This window comes from Hylaeus volcanicus, chromosome 6 (assembly GCF_026283585.1).
Source record: "Hylaeus volcanicus isolate JK05 chromosome 6, UHH_iyHylVolc1.0_haploid, whole genome shotgun sequence".
NCBI lineage: Eukaryota > Metazoa > Arthropoda > Insecta > Hymenoptera > Colletidae > Hylaeus > Hylaeus volcanicus.
The window spans coordinates 19,863,479-19,879,904 of NC_071981.1; the positions used below are offsets into that span (position 1 = coordinate 19,863,479).

Below are 16,426 nucleotides of genomic sequence, written 5' to 3' on the forward strand. Positions count from 1 at the left end.
AACCTAAGAATAATGGGGCGGAACATTTTTATCAGGGGTTGGTAATGATAACAGCATGGAGGTGAGTGGCGCCATCGGTGTGAAAATGCCCAAGTTTGTAGTGAAAATAGTTCCCACTGATTCTGTGAGATGGCGCAACCGATACATTTTAGTCAATCAATTTTATAAATTCTTAATTATTATAATTCTTTGCTTTATAACACTACAATACATTATTTTAAACATTTATTTGCTTTTACATGTGAAAATGCAGCAATTATCGACCCTTCAGTTAATGCCGCCATCTAGGAGCAACAATGGGATCTATTTTTTTCATTACAAACTTGGGCGTTTTCCCATCGATAGCGCCACTGATATAGTTCTAAAATTCACTGAAGTTCAATGTGTACATTGTACAAATAAAAACGCGTAACCTCTATTATATTTAATAATTACTTTAAATATCCCTTTCATTTCATCATAATAAATTTTATGACTTAATATAAGTTTAAAACAATGATAATATAACATAAATAGAGAAACAATGAGTGGTGGTGTTGTACCCAGCAAATCAACTGTTTACATTTCAAATTTACCTTTCTCATTGACAAACAATGATATCCACCAACTTTTACAAAGTTATGGAAAAATTGTAAAGTAAGTTATAAAGTTGTCACTCTTGAGTTCATTTAAAAACTTATGTCCATCATTTACATTGACTAAATAGATGATAATAACTCAATATTAAATATCTTCCTATTCATCCATTCCTATTCCTAATATTCCTATTCTTAATCATTTAATTACATGTTTGGGAGCATGATACCTTTATTTATTTGTCTGCAGAGTGACAGTAATGAAAGACAAAACTACACGACGAAGTCGTGGTGTTGCATTTGTATTATTTCTTACTCCAGAAGATGCTTTTGCCTGTGCTAAAGGTTTGAATAACACAGAGGTAAAATATATATTTTATATAATGGAATGGCTTGTCTTCAGTTTTCAATAGATTATTTTTTAATAGATAGGTGGTCGTACAATTAAGAGTTCTATAGCAGTTGATAATGGACGCAGTACTGAATTTATTCGTCGAAGAGACTATCCAGATAAATCTCAATGTTATGAATGTGGGGAAGAAGGTCATTTATCGTACAATTGCAGAAATAACACATTAGGACCAAGAAATCCGCCATTAAAAAAAATTCGAATTAGGAAGAAACATAAAAGCAATAACAGTCAGCATACAAATGATTTCAATAAAAATAGTGATGATGATTTAGGAGATGATAATTGGGAAGAAGAAGTAGAAACATTAAGTGCTGCCATTGCATTCGAGGTGATGATACTAAACAAAATATTGAAAAGTAGTGCATTATAAATATTTTATAAAATTTTATATTTTAGCAAAGACAAAAGGAATTAGAAATCAACCAAAGAGTAGGTGGTAAAGGATATGACGATGAGGATCGACTAATACAAAAACCAGGAAAACGATATAAGAAAAATCAGTATTTCAGTGATGAGGAAGATTTCAGCGAATGAAATATCTATTACAAGGATTGAAAAATATCATTAAGCAAAAAAATAAATAAGAGTTCAATATTCTTGGAAAATTGTAATATAATGCAGTTTAAAAGACACTGGCTGTTAATTTTGTAAAATATTGCCTTTTATGTACATAGATTTTTAAATGTGTTAGTCTTTTATTTATGTATAAATTAGAATAACTTTAAAATGTAAAAAAATTATTTACAATAAATACATATAAAATTGGAATCAAAGCATATTGAACATAATAAACAATTTTCTATATAGATACCTTATTCGTTGTTTCAAAAAATATAATTATTGAAATGATGGAAATCCTTCAAACTGCGTCTGCACTTTTTTTTAACTAATTTAATTTTAGTTTAGTAAATTTTTCCCATGTGGCGCTACAAACTTTGTACCAACTTTTAATACGTGAGTGTGGACCTCTTGGTATGTGCTGTATTTCCATTAGTTCCGGAAGATGATTTAATTCGTTTGGAAACTTAACCTTTTAAAAGTTATTAAATGATTCCTACAATTAATCGTTCCTCTTTGGAAATTCATTTTTGTACAAAATTGAATGAGTCATAGTTGCAATAACCATGTGTTGATAGATTAAGTTGTAAATAGAAAACAGTTCCATTATATAACCTTAAAAAGTAAAAGAATGTAATTTTACTATAATTATTTTCAAACAATGTCAGGTCTAGGTTTAATTAGTACGTACGCTTCCGATTCTGAAGATGACGAAGTTATTAAGGATAACACTAATATATCCGATGCAGTTCCTAAGCGGTATTTACGTCGTTTATTTTCAACAATTGTGATGTATAAATGTTTATAAATATTTCGATACAACAGATTTTTATCGTTCGCTAGAAATGTTAAAATGATATTTGTGAGGCATATTTGAGATGAATTCAACGAATTGCTTTTTCAATTTTACTAAGAAATTGTATCTATTATAATTATAATATTTATATTTGCATAAAAATGATTCATCATATCACTTTTTCTGAAATGGTTATAGTTAATTTTTATATTATAGTCTACCTTTACCTGAAAGCATTGCAACATGGAAAGGTGTCCCACATCATGAGGAAGTCAATGATGATCCTGTAAAACATGATGGACGAGTAAGAAGTTTCAAACACGAACGTGGCAATTGGGCTACATTGGTTTATATTGATTGTCAGTATTAAAAAAAGAAAAACAATGTAATAGTGTTTCAGTAACATAAGTAACTTAAAATTATAGATGAACCTAGCGAAGCCATACTTTCATGGATGCTGTCAGTATTAAAAGACCTACCAATTAAATGTAATATACTTTCTGAGCAGTTTCACATTAGTGTAACAAGAACTTTAGTCTTGAAATATCATTGGATTGATTCGTTCGTAACAGAAATTAAAAAATTATGTGAAGGGACAGATCAATTCAGTTTAGAACTTTTGAATGTACGTGCATACTGTAACGACGAAAAAACACGTACATTTCTCGGGATAGAATGTGTAGATTACAAAAGTGTCCTTGGTCATTTTATAGAGAATCTTAATCATTTTCTTGCCGAATATGAATTACCACCCTTTTATGAGGTAAGACATTCTAGTCTTTAGAACACATATATTTGATATTGAATAATAACAGTTTGTTTGAATAATATAGTTTATAAAGAATACCAACAATTTATTATATTTCATTTGTAGGATACTTCCTACCATATTAGTTTTGCCTGGTGTCTGGGTGACGAAATATCAAATTTAAATAATTTTACTTCTTCTTTGACAGTCAGGTTAAATCAATTTCTAGCTGATCATGCAGAAGATAGATATGTACATGTTGACAAGGTACATCTGAAGATTGCAAATAAATTATATGCATTCAAATTAAAATAATAAATGACGAATTAAGAATTTTTTTACAAAATCGTATTTTTTCTTTTTAATACCTATGATTATAGTCGAGACCTTGTTCCGTTCGATTATCACCTCTTCCGAGCGATGACATACTTTTCGAGCGGGAGGTGATTCAGCAATGGCGTCGATGACCTCAATGGTGGATAGGCGAAGCCTATTGCATTGGAAAAATTAGCAAGGTATCGCAGAAAGATATAATTGCCTTTAGAATAACGTTTGAAAACCGTAGATTAATTTAAATAATAATAAAATTTGTTTAACATACAACGGGGAAATAACAGTAAATTAATGCGATTATATAATAACAATATATTTCATTACTATTATGCAAAGGCGAGTATCGCATTTAAATGTGTGAAATATTCAGAGTATCCACGATCAACATGGTATACGGAAATCATGTTAAAACTCGCCAGACTTCTAACTCATATAAAAACATAGCATCTCAGTAACCAAATTATTTACAATCCGTTTGTTCTTTTATACAAACGTGTTTCACATATTGTGCGTTTTTACAAAAGAAAGCGTAACTTATTATATACACAACAGAACATGGTTGTCCATCTCGCGAATATCAATCAGATCATAAAATATATTAAGTACACAACAAGGAATGTCTAAAAAGTCTTCGAATTGTATATGTCGTGACATACGCATAGTACACACAAAATACCGTGTTTACATATACTTCACCAAGTGTAATATTATTGCACCTAATTTTCATTAAAAATTATTGACATTTATCAACACTGTTCGTAAAACACGTCAGATATGTATCCAACACTCTCTTAAACGTAATTTTAAATTATAATATCTTGCAAGTCTTCGTTCACTTAACAATTACCTTATAATAACGAGCATTACCTTGTACACCAGATTTAATCACGAAACACGCGAGTGTTCAGCGTGAAAGAAACTCTTTCTTCTTTTATGAAATTCCGTTCGATCCATTCGTTGATTTTTCTGGTAAACATTTCATGATCGTCGGTTCTATCAACTTCCACACTTCGGCAAGCTGTAGCACATTTGGAGCAATAATCATTCACGTATTCGTCAAAGTTGTCGATAAATCATTACCGAATTATAAATATTATGTCACGGTTGAAAGAAACAAGAAGCTGCACTTACCAATTTCTCAATTTTCGACAGCATAAAACATCACAAGAAAATTCGATAAAATTCGGAATTTAATTTCAACAATTAAAGAATCTTACCTCGGAGTGCCCGCGTATTTGCACATTCACAAGACTCTGCAAAACAGTTGCCAGTATCTCCAAATGCGCGTGGACGAGTTGCGTTTCCATGTGTAAACAGTGCAATGAAAAACAATTCCGTAACTCGACATTGGCAATCACGGATTCCTGAGCGACCATCTTGTTCTCCAGATACTCGACGGTGTCGGTCTGCGAGAAAGATCAATTATAATTGAAAGCCCTCAGGGTCTGTAAGCATGCGTTTACGCAGCTACAGTACGGGTTTAGCGATCCCGAGGTACCCGAGCTATGAGACATACTGCAAATAGTATCAAACCAATGCAGGAAGTCATGTAAGACAAATTTATGATAAGAAGAATGAAAAATAAGCTAGTAATAAGTAAGCATTAGTGTGATAACTTTGTATAATAAGTTACTCACTTAAATCAAATGAACGAATACATTTAATTGAAACGAGAACGTCAATTTTCTGGAATTTTCTTACGCGTGGTTCGTCATCAATTGGAACGAATTATGTAAGACGATACAAGTTCAGAATGAGCAATTTTAAAATAATCATGTAATGACCGTTACACGGCAACAATGAATTAGAGTTAAGTCACCGGATAAATATACCCTGTGCACGCCTGTAAATCATTGTCTGTACCTTGATTACCTCAGAGCAGAGGTAGATTAATCGGAGAATTGACTTACATCGGTACCGCGAATAACTCCTTGCATTTGGCGTTTCTTTAACGACAGCATCGTGGATAACGCGCGCTGATGATCAGCGCTGACTCCGCGTTCGTGCCTCTCGCATAGTATTCTGTGCGCCACCAAAATATCTAGAAGGAGATTCAGCCTTTCGCAGACCATTGTTTCTTCTCTGACTGCTTGTTGGAGTGCTCTCGTGGAGAGTAAGTTGAATTCTCTGCAATTACAGTTACGCATGAGAACTTTCGTACGACGAAGACGTAATAATCCGGAAGAAACGGAAGAACTTGAAATTGAGTCTGGTATTTCGCAATTGTAAACTTAAGACAGGGAAACGAGAACCTGGTTATCATCGTGTTACCTATAGTTAGCCAGATTTTCATTATGATTACTCCGTTGAAAAGTGCTGTTCCACGTATAACTATAAAGTTATTAAATTGCTATTCCATACAGCACGGAACATGGCAGGAATATTTTTGCGCGAGACTTGAAATACTTGAATTTCATATATCTGAATATAACGAACGTTCTGTATCGTATCTCTCTGTCGTTAGATTCTAGTACCTACTTCGAAATGATATGGAAACCTTTTTTCATCTCTTGCCAGATGGTAGATCCACCAGTGGCCCAAGCAGTGGTACCGTGCGGCTCCGAGGCTAAATTGTTCAGTTGCGTGCCTAATTCCGCCATGTCTACCGCGTAGCTATGAGACCTAATTGCCAGGCAATCGGCGATGTTTTTCAGCCGGGAGATGCCAAGCAGTATCACCCTGATCTGGTCGCGACTGTTCGCGAATTCAGTCAACGTCTCCGGCGGCACTAACTCTTTCGCTTTAGAGGACAGTTCCGACGTGGCGAATTCGTCTGGCACTCGCCTGAATACTTCGCGAATTTTGTGCTGCGTCTCCTCGCCGGTGTAGGTGAAGAAAAATTGCACGATATGGTCTTTGCTCACTACCGGGTGGCGAGCGATCACAGTCAGGAATCTCAGGAGGGATCGTCTCCTTTCTTCCAGAAACTGCGAGTCCGCTGCGAGTAATAAAATATCATTGATTAGTTGAAGGCATTACAAGATTAAGATCGAACACAAGGTTGCTGAATAAAAGCTTTCACCTCCCACGATCTTCTTCGGTGGTAACTTCGGTATCAACCTGTACGGAAATCTTGCCAGGAGGAGCTCGTGCAACGATACGAAGTCATTGTAGCGTCTATAAACCACGGAATTGAATCTCTGAAAAATGAAAATTGTTGTACAATGTACGTCTCCATAATTCTTCGCGTTTTAAATACAGAGCAACCTCACAACATCGTATAATTTTTTACACGATACCTTGCTCGTCACTTGGTACTCGACGTGTTTTAGAAAAATCCCCTTCTTCTCTGGTACCAAGTTAACTTCTATCGTGTCCAGATTACAGATATCCGAGTACGTGAGATTCAGTTTAGCGGGATTGCTGCCTTTGTGCAGCCTTTGAGCCAGAAGCGTTACTTCCGACAGGTCGCACAGAGTCGGAACAGGTAGATCTATTAAAAAGAAAAGGAATTCAAGCAACCCAGACTTAAGATAAACGATTATTCGAATCTGCATCTGTCGACAATCGTTAGAATAAAATTTCATCCCTGAGAGTCGTTAGCGTCGTTATATCTCGGAGAGCCAAGTCTTCAAAGCGAGCAATTTCTCTGGGTATCATTATTCCCATCGTCGCAACCATAACCTCCATTTTCTAAAAGACTTTCTTGACCTATGCCGTCGTTCACAATACCAGCAGAGGTGAAACTCATTCCCGGACATTGTACAGAGTGTCCCCAAATGATTCAGCATCTGACTTCGTACCAGAAGATGCGGTTCAAGGGCAAAACGAAAAGGGATTTTTATTAAACAATTAATTCTGCTACGCACGTGGGAATATCACACGGAGGAAAGATGTCGGAGACTCGAAGGGTCGCTCGGCGCTGTTTAAGGCCAAGGTTGAACTCCAGTAGCGAGGACCATTACGTCCGAGTCCTTTCATTGCATAATCTCCGACTTATAGCCTCTGAAGTAGTGGCAGATTTTAATCAACACCATGGGAGGAATGTCGACGGTCGCTATTCTCCAACGGAGAGAAGCGAACCTTAGAGGGCTCGTCGGGCAGACAAACAAGACTGAATTAGGTTGAAACTCGTCAAGTAGGAACAGTCGAAGACGGGTGCTACAGAATGATAAGTCCAAATTCGAGATCCGTGGTTAGCGTACCGGTTCGTCTCGACCGGTTTTGAGGAATGTAACCAATTGGCGTCCTCTACGGTGGACTCTTCCCCCCTCCTTTGAGACATCAAAGGTTCATTCTAAGAAATATATAAGACCCAATACTACAACGTCGTGGTTAGTTGCTGACGTTGGTTGAGAAAACGACACGCTTTGTTTTTCGTCGGTAGCCAGTTCGAAGCGTGTAGATGGAAACGTTTGCGGAGATTTTATTTTTTTTCGATGGCGTTATCACGTCTGCATTACCGCTGAAGAAAGTCGAGGAACCCGGTTATCGCGTGCACGTATTTTTAGAAGTACAAGAAAGCTTTTACGCCGATAGTTCGCGTGATTGCATTGTACATTTTCTTATTTGCGTTTCGACTTTCAACCGTGTTGGTCGAAGAGTAATGTTTGCCGAACCCTAGAGGTATAAGCCACCATGTAAAATTTTTATGATAGCCGACTTTCCACAGATTTCTAATGCTTCTTTCGTTAATACAGTGATTTAATATTTCGTTTTCCATAAGTGTGCATACCTTTTGGTTATATTTAGCGTGTATTTGTCGTATCAGCTTGTATCAGAAATGCACCTGATCCGCGGTCTAGCGATAAGCGTGACTTTTTACCGATAAGAAAGCAAGCACTTATTACGGTGGTCAGTGACACCATTAAAAACCGGGTTTCTTCGCATGTCCACTGTCCACATATCAAAAGAGGTGTAGTCCGTAAAGTGCCGGGAACAATGATACGTAATACGAAACTGTACAAGTGGAGAGCTCAAGTGCACTCGTACCCGGCGAAGATTCAAAGTCGATTTTCTCGAAAACAAAGCCTCGCACGAAAAATTTTTATTCTATATTTTCGACTTATTTTTTCATACAGAATCACCCAATTTTCGCTTTTACCACCATTTACCCTGCATATACTTAACCCAGTTCACTATTTTATTAGCGTAAATGCGCTAACCTTGAGATTCAGAATTCTCCAACAGTTTGTCGCTTGGTTGCTTTCCTTGCTGAGCAAATGCGACTAGAGCGAGGCCCTTGTACAATCCGCTCCTGGTCAGGTAACCCGTCTTGCTGTCCACGAGTTCCCATATCTAGAATTAAAAAAATAAAAGTAATTTTAATTAAAACATTATCTTTTTAAAAAATAAAAGAAAAAATATTTTTATCCATACAATGCTTAACAAATTCTATAATGAATAAAGCTTCGATGTCGCAGTTAAAGAAGAACGTTGAATTCTTGCACGATGAATTATTCACATTCTATTTATACATCATTTATTCGGTTATTTTCGTACAAGGCTGCTCCACATAAAATGCGTACGGTGCGATTAATAATACTATCGCGAGACCAATAATAACATAGCGATCGATGCATGAATTGTCAGATTTCAGTGGCTCAATTTAGAACGTTGAAAGGCGCACCTAGTGGAAAATATCATGGTTGCGAGCGTGAAACCCATGGAAAAGGTTTCCAAGGAAAGCTATGTGAAAGATGAGCAGAGAATATTCCTGGTCTTATTCCAAGTAGAGAGTACTTTCTCGATGCGTAACAAAAACATTAAAAGGTTCCAGAGTTGTACAAAATAATTATGTCCATTGTCGACTCTTATCGGAAACAAACAGTGGGTGGCAGTTCTCCAATTATAGCGAGAATCACCGAACAAATCATAGCACGAAGAGTACTCTCATAAATATATTTAAAAAAAAAATAATGGAAGAGAAATTGAATCGAAAAAAGTAGTTAATTTAAAGGCTTAATGTGAAAACAGATGATTAGTTGCAAGTTGCAACGAGCACGCTAGACTCTAACGGTGCAACCTCGGTTAACACTGTGGACGATTCCTAAGGATTAGGCCATAAATGAAAGTAACTGCATTCCGAGAATTTTTATATCTTGCTGCGTCATTCCACTACTCCTGCTTTCGTTCCCACCACTTCTCTTTCACCAGACTCGGCAGAAACTGCACTTTACGTGCATACAGATTTCTAAACCGACGATCTCATCCTTCGACGATCGAAGATTTTTGAAAAAAATTGGTATATTAATTTGTTTACATTTTTTAATTAACGCCATTCCGAGGAGCGGCGGAGACAGGTGTGGAACGTAACAAAGTTGATACGTTAGCAAAAATGTTCTATTATCATTCAAATGATGAGAGAGCGTTGTACTCGCTTCATTCACACAAATGTGGTGTCGTACACAGTGGTTTCTATTCCAATAGAGCTGTCGTTAGAGTACATGTATATTCGGTACGTGGCAAGAGAATAAATGCTTTCATTACTGCGCTCGTAACACAAATTTCCATAACGCGATGAAGTAACGGGACGCCGTTAAACTTCCTTTTATCGAATCGCATCGTTAGACATGATTTGATAACCAAGTGATTCGGATGCTGAAACATAGGAGAGAACAGGAACGGATAAAAACAGATTTGATTTGGGAAGATCGGAGCGCGTCCAGAAGTCGGGTAGCGGGAAAAGCGGTCGAATGGAAAAATCGAAAAAGCAAATGCAGACACGATCGAGCGTAAACCTGCGCATAAGTGGCACTCGCCGTGCGTGTTCTTCGCGTTCGAAAGCGTTTGGGTCCTTGTCTTCTCATTGGTTTTACGAGTGTCGTTAAACCCTAATCGTCGATCGAGTTCACCAAGAGGAAATTACAATGGAAATAGGTTCCCTGTTCGTGTGAACGGTGCTCGCGAACAATCGTCGAGAAAGCTGAGAGTTTGCTCGTCGCGAGCGCGGCTTTTCAGCTATCGGCCTCGATGGCCCCCTTCACATTTTTCGAATAGTATTTTTAAATATAAATACCGCATTGAAATACCAACGCTTTTTAGCCGACTGTGCGGCACACATGGACGAATAATCGCGAAATAAATATTTACGTAATTCGCATTTTGTCGCATGACAAATTTTTGTTCTCGTCTCGAGTTACTAGGCACATCCTGTTTTTAAATCGAAGCACGACGAAGACTGGTTCATAGTAGCCTGGAGGCGATGTTTTGCGCACACAGACGAGCGAGATACGGACTATGATAAGATTTCTTGATATTAAGAATTCTACATTTGTTGGTTGCAAGAACAATACAACAACCTTTGCATTCCAACAATTTGTTTTGATACGAGCGACTTCAAAGCAATTTTCGGTGTATATTTAACAAATTCATAATGTTACTTTCGCGCCAAAAATATTTGTAAATACCCGGAATGAACGTTCAACTCTGTAAGACACGAATGGGAAAGTACTGGCCAGCAGGAAGAGGAAAGATGCGCGCACGCGCGTATCGTATAAAGCACGAAACAACTGGAACGTCATTAAACAAAATTATTGCAGAGGGTTTGGGGGAAGGGAGGTATCCGCGGAAGTTTTATCTTACGCGAGTGTTTGTGTTCGTGACGAGCGTCCCATGGTACGCTCACATAAACAACCGCATCCATTGTGAAACAGCTCAACAGCTGTTCGCAACGATTTCTGCGTGTTTATCGACAACTATATTAAAATTGAGGAGGAATAAGCAGTCTCACTTTCGTTTTCGCGATTCGACTCGTCGGTTCTTTGTCATTTAAAAATAATGGAAATTACGGTGGCAAACGGGATAATTAAATTGACAAAACGAAATTATGTAAAGATATGTAATGATTTTCATGAAATGCATCGTTTGTGTACATTGAAGAAATTTATTTACAATGTGTAGTTTGCAGTAATCGATGTTGTACGATCGTTAATCGTTTTGTTAAAGAGGAATCGTAGAATGTCTTCCTTATAAAAGTACCTGCTGCGTTACATCACGCTTAGTGTACATGAGTAACACGGTAAAAATGTTTATATGAATAGCAATGTAGTTGGATTCGTGAGAGAATACGTACACTGGAAACGATTGCATCTTACAATTGGGATGTTCAGGTATTTTTAAAACGAATCGCAATGGTCGGCGTATACCTTATATAAATAAAACTAGTCTCGCGTAAATAAAGCAACAAACTTTCAAGTTTATTCGTCAGAAATTGAACCCTCGCGCAACATATGGGAACCTAACTCCGCGAACCATGCCACGCTGTCGCGTTTAGCATGACGGATTATCATACGGTAGATAAGGATCCCAGAAATTTTAATTTCAAATATTTTCTACATTAAACGTTTATCCCCCTCCGTCAACGTAAAGCAAATTTACAGCCTTTGGCGAAATACCAGATAAAAATTTATCTAATTTATTCCAGACACAAACGATGTCTCTGCTTCACACTTGACGCGTGACTTTATCGTTTGACATTCTATGAATCACAGCAGTTTATTTCCTTAATAGAAACGGTAGGTACGAGTCCAATATTTCCAACTCAATGCTGCGACAGTTTCTATTCGAAGCGATAACAGCAGACTACACAAATTCAGAAATGGCAAATTTCCATTCGATGTATGCCCTCAGTGATTACAACGCTGCTTTGGCAAGGCACCTGTGCATGGAACGTCTTTCTCGGTTGTCTGCCAAATGGGAAAGCGGTGGAAAGAATACACAAACGCTTACGGGACATTGGCTCATTAGTAAAACGTGCTTCCATCAGCGGTAGACTCACAATTAGAACCGCTACGACAGAAGGATGCCGCATACCACATCTCCGATGCATTTTTATTTTCAAATTTCTTCTTTCATATTTTGCCTTGACTTTAAGAGTTTGACAATCGTCGATCTGTGAGGACATTTTACAATGGTTCATGCCTAGATGCTGCGAACAGTGTGGTAGCGATAATCGATAGTCCAAAGGTATTGTTAACGATCGAGGTGGGCGATAACCCATAGATCCAAGGAGCGCACTTTGTATCGCCTTACACGATGTGTATCATTCAGGACCGTCCTATTCATAGAGATCTGCGATGACTAGCGATAAAGCGGCGACCCACGTAACGTTATTTTGATTGTGTCATTAGTCAATGAACGAGACGCGACGTTCAATCCCTATTACGACGTTTCGTGTCGTGTCACTTTATAGCTTCTAGTTTCTTCTATAATCGTGCACGGTCTCTGGGTTCATTTTTTTTCCAAAGTATATCCTGAAAACGTTTCGACGGCGATAGGGGAATGTGTTCTTCGAATATTCGATTCTGTAATGCTAGGCAATCGGCGACTGTAAACGTTGAAATCTGTCTTTCTAATCATGAAAGCCACGAATACTTGTAAATACATTTATGGTTGTAGTTGACCCTGGTGCGTAATCTTCCGCTATTACGAAGGGGCGTTCACGCAGACTGTCGTCAGCGGGCGTGTTAATGATAAAACAACGATATCGACTGGAGACAAGAGACAATGCAGAAGGAAAGCTTCGCTCAAAGGGGAAAGGAAATCGGTAACGACAATTAACACATTCGGGACCAGCAGATAGTTTACGTAAAATAATAAAATTCTGAAGCTGGACATGGTGTATAAAATAAAAAGATTTTCATAATTTTTGTTATAACCAGGAATAGAATTTTAAGTGACTAATAATTGTTTGTGTAGAAGCGATTAATAATCTTCGAAAATGATGAACCAAAGTCGATAGATCCTGGAGTGCATCAAAATCTTCTTTTACTCTCGTCTCGTGAATTAAAGTTATTTTTAATCGCCAATCGCGAAAATGATCGAGAGTAAGTTCTGCGTTTCCGTAACGCGTGAAAATTTAAAAAAAAACAAACAAATAAACAAACTTCTGTATTGTTTCCGTTTAGGTTATAGTAATCGCATACGATACCGCGTCCCGGAGGTTAATCATCCGGAGTCGCGTCACGCTCGTAAAAATTCTGAAACCGTTTTCCTCGCGAGGAACCGCTATGCAGAGAATTTATTCGTATGGCAACCGTTTCGGCACGTAGTCCGTATACCGTTGCGTGTACACACATTCGATTCGTTATCTAATCGTGTCAGTATAATTTGCGTCAACCAACGTAATTGAACCGGCACTGATATATTAATGAACATTAAATACCTTCACAATTATTAGCAATATAAATTGCTCGACGGCAATTGGAGGTGAACGATCGTTGTTGAAAGAATTCGTACCGCGAGAAGGACGAAGCAATACGACTTGTTTGAGAATAATTGATACGCGCGATCGATATATAATAAATTACGATTTGGAGGTCAGAAATTATTCCAGGAGGAATATAAAATTAATATCCGTCGATCGGATGGTAATGGAAAAGTAGCTTGTACAGCGAATATAAAATTAATACGAGTATTGGCGAATATGAATTGGGACGTCCATTATTACGCATTCTTCGTTGGCATATGGCAATAAAAACAACGAAAATTCCGAGGTCCGAAGCGGAAGATAGAGTGCTAAATATAAACTTTCAATCTGTGAACTATAATCTGAAAGCAACATCTTTCCGCGGGTCTGGAGTTATTAATTTGTCCGTTAAAGCTCTCATTATCACGGATGCACAGCTACAGTTCAACAAATAAAGATGGTGCACGTTAAATAATCTTCGTCCATTTATTTAGCGTGCATATAAATTCTAACTTTAAACAAATCGAGACTATTCAATTCGCGTACAATTTTTTACTTCCTCGTATCAAAATTATACGAAATGAAACAAATAAAAATTTAATTACTATGTGTTCTTGATCGAACGAACGTCACGAATCAATTGCTGTATGTTGCTTTTATTGGCCGTCTGTTATTCGAATTAAATGTTGTTCGTCTTTGTTCGACATTAAAGAATCTGATATTTAAAGTTCAAGGTAGAAGTGAATATAGATTTAATTGAAATTCGTGGAAATCTAGTTAGCAGCGAGTATTCGTCATCCACTGTCTGCCAATCTGACAGTGAGTAATCGCTGTTCAGTACGGAAGAAGTTATAGTCACATAACATTAACCAGTTAACGCTTTAACCCGAGTATCGGGTTCGTACTGCATTTTTCCGCCAGTGTGATTTCAGCCGGACTGCAAACGCAATAATAAGAAAATCGAAATAAATATCAGCAAACAAATAGATATGTAACAATTTACAGTAACAAAGGTTACAATAAATAACAAAATGACGATTAAATATTTCTACTTGAACCGAAGTTATGAATGATGGAATATAAATGGAGAGAATTTATGTCTACAGTAAAAATAATTTAATTAAAGATCGGAGGTGCAAGAAGAGAGTGGAAAGTAAGAGAATGGAGGGCAGAGACGTCAGAAAGAGAGAGACAAGAGAAGAATGAGAGCATACCTGACTGAGAACGGAGCTACTCAGCTGGGACTTGACAAGAAGGGATTTAAACACCTCTCGTTCCACATTTCCACTCGTGGGAGAGCAAATCTTCTCGTAGACTTCTCTGTAGAACGGTGGTATGCAGCCTGGTGGTTCCGTGCGCCGACGGAAAGCAAAATAAAAGGGCATCACTTCGCGGGAAATTACGTGCGTCACACTTTCACGCATTGAAAATATTAACCGAAAGAATCTATCGTCGAGAAAGACCGACAAATATTAGGTGCGCTAAAGTAGAGTAATATTCTGTAAACGCGTTTATCTTGAGTCACATGGATAGCAAGAAATCAAGGCAACGAAGGCACACGTGCGTATTCCAACGCACGTCACATGCGGCCACATGTGTCTTCGGTTGCTTTGATTTCTACGCGACTTTCGCTATTTTGCGTCTAATAAATATGTTAGATACGGATCTATTTTTTAAAGAAGTTAGAGAAAGTAAAGGTTTCTTAAATCCACAGAGGAAATTTGGGGGTTTAGATAGTCGAGACACCGATGTACTATAGTAATCGAGAGTTAGCGAGGTTCGACGTGCTAAAAGGGGATACGAGTTGCTTTTAAAAACCGGACGACCTCGGGGAGACCTTGTCAAAGATGCGTGCGGTACACGAGTTCATCATTTACCGAACGACAGATCGGTCGACGCCATGTTGGATCACTTGTTGATCATCCGGAATCCTGTTAGATCGTTGCACTGGGGAGTTTGCGAAATTACAGGCGCGTCGGCGGATCGTCCTCGCCTTAATGATTTACGTGCACTCGCGTTGGGTTTTTCGAACAATACAATACAACCGACCGGCGAGATGCGAACGACAACAAATAAACACTGACGACACTCGCCATTGCCGTGTGGCGCACAACTGAAGACTAAACTAAACCACGATTTCTCTGGCCGGCCGTTCTTGTTTCTCCCGCCGCGCATGCGTTCTTTCGCCCGTTCGATTACGAAGTAATAGTAGTCCGTGTTTCTCAGGAAATTTATATTTAGTTATTTTCTGTGATTTATAAGCGAAACAGTGTAACATTGCAGTCGAGTTAACGAATGTATCGTGTAATACACATTACGAGAATTTAAATAACGATCTACATTATCTACAAAGCTAAGACAAATGCAACGGTACAGCCATCTAGTGGCGACAGGACCAAACCGTTGTAAACGTCTGCTGGTGCGATGATAACGTTTTATCGACCGTTCAGTCGGTATGTAGCTTAGCAACATGTTTCACAGATTGTCCACCGCGGCGCTCTGGCAAACTCCTAGAAGCGTCGCGGGATATTTCAAATTTTTAAAGAAAACACACTACAAACTTTTATTAAATATCCTCTTTACGATCTTTTCTTTTCTTTTCCTTTGGTAGTAGCTAAATCGAGTTTATGCTCCAGTTCAAATTTTGCAAACTGTCAAGTCCTCTTTAAAAATATACGAAAATCTATAAAAAATTTGAAACTTAATAGTTCCATGAGATTGTTCTCTATATATTTTACCAATTTATTGTGTCACCTTGAACGACATGCTTATCCCGGTGTTCTGAAAAACGACACTCGTTTGAAAAACTGCAGGATTCACCAAACGATTGTACGAACAGGCTTAACCCCAGTTTTAACAGAATCTTTCTGTTCAT

The 16,426-nt window shown here is 37.8% G+C and overlaps 3 protein-coding genes across 4 annotated transcripts; 2 read left to right on the forward strand and 1 right to left on the reverse strand.

Annotated features, from left to right (window-relative positions):
- Window positions 1-363: 363 nt before the first annotated feature.
- Window positions 364-1,682, forward strand: LOC128878325 (zinc finger CCHC-type and RNA-binding motif-containing protein 1-like). The gene is made up of 4 exons (XM_054126441.1): window positions 364-636; window positions 826-937; window positions 1,004-1,315; window positions 1,384-1,682. Exons 1-4 carry the CDS (start codon window positions 524-526, stop codon window positions 1,519-1,521), a joined length of 675 nt encoding a protein of 224 aa, XP_053982416.1. The 5' UTR covers window positions 364-523; the 3' UTR covers window positions 1,522-1,682.
- Window positions 1,683-1,980: 298 nt separating this feature from the next.
- LOC128878324 (U6 snRNA phosphodiesterase 1) lies at window positions 1,981-3,435 on the forward strand. The gene is made up of 4 exons (XM_054126440.1): window positions 1,981-2,304; window positions 2,558-2,700; window positions 2,767-3,104; window positions 3,216-3,435. The coding sequence occupies exons 1-4, from the start codon at window positions 2,207-2,209 to the stop codon at window positions 3,402-3,404; spliced, it is 768 nt and encodes a 255-aa protein (XP_053982415.1). The 5' UTR covers window positions 1,981-2,206; the 3' UTR covers window positions 3,405-3,435.
- Window positions 3,436-3,714: 279 nt separating this feature from the next.
- LOC128878323 (sorting nexin-8-like) lies at window positions 3,715-16,161 on the reverse strand. Of its 2 annotated transcripts, none has more exons than XM_054126436.1 (9): window positions 15,429-16,161; window positions 14,766-14,997; window positions 8,528-8,660; window positions 6,662-6,855; window positions 6,445-6,562; window positions 5,901-6,360; window positions 5,333-5,549; window positions 4,640-4,828; window positions 3,715-4,440 (listed from the first exon to the last, which is right to left on the reverse strand). In XM_054126436.1, exons 2-9 carry the CDS (start codon window positions 14,973-14,975, stop codon window positions 4,354-4,356), a joined length of 1,608 nt encoding a protein of 535 aa, XP_053982411.1. In that variant the 5' UTR covers window positions 14,976-14,997; window positions 15,429-16,161; the 3' UTR covers window positions 3,715-4,353. The 2 variants fall into 2 exon arrangements, with proteins under 2 accessions (XP_053982411.1, XP_053982412.1); XM_054126437.1 differs by having other exon boundaries at window positions 14,766-14,893; window positions 15,429-16,158.
- Window positions 16,162-16,426: the final 265 nt, after the last annotated feature.

What these genes read in the sequence shown, in the direction of transcription:
- LOC128878325 (XM_054126441.1), top strand. Translation starts at nt 524, where the DNA reads ATGAGTGGTGGTGTTGTACCCAGCAAATCAACTGTTTACATTTCAAAT. An exon ending in AGTTATGGAAAAATTGTAAA is followed by an intron (nt 637 to 825) that starts GTAAGTTATAAA and finishes ATTTGTCTGCAG; the next exon opens with AGTGACAGTAATGAAAGACA. An exon ending in AAGGTTTGAATAACACAGAG is followed by an intron (nt 938 to 1,003) that starts GTAAAATATATA and finishes ATTTTTTAATAG; the next exon opens with ATAGGTGGTCGTACAATTAA.
- LOC128878324 (XM_054126440.1), top strand. Translation starts at nt 2,207, where the DNA reads ATGTCAGGTCTAGGTTTAATTAGTACGTACGCTTCCGATTCTGAAGAT. An exon ending in TCCGATGCAGTTCCTAAGCG is followed by an intron (nt 2,305 to 2,557) that starts GTATTTACGTCG and finishes TTTATATTATAG; the next exon opens with TCTACCTTTACCTGAAAGCA. An exon ending in TACATTGGTTTATATTGATT is followed by an intron (nt 2,701 to 2,766) that starts GTCAGTATTAAA and finishes TTAAAATTATAG; the next exon opens with ATGAACCTAGCGAAGCCATA.
- LOC128878323 (XM_054126436.1), bottom strand. Translation starts at nt 14,975, where the DNA reads ATGCGTGAAAGTGTGACGCACGTAATTTCCCGCGAAGTGATGCCCTTT. An exon ending in GTAGCTCCGTTCTCAGTCAG is followed by an intron (nt 8,661 to 14,765) that starts GTATGCTCTCAT and finishes TTTTAATTCTAG; the next exon opens with ATATGGGAACTCGTGGACAG. An exon ending in GAGTTATTCGCGGTACCGAT is followed by an intron (nt 4,829 to 5,332) that starts GTAAGTCAATTC and finishes TCTTTCTCGCAG; the next exon opens with ACCGACACCGTCGAGTATCT.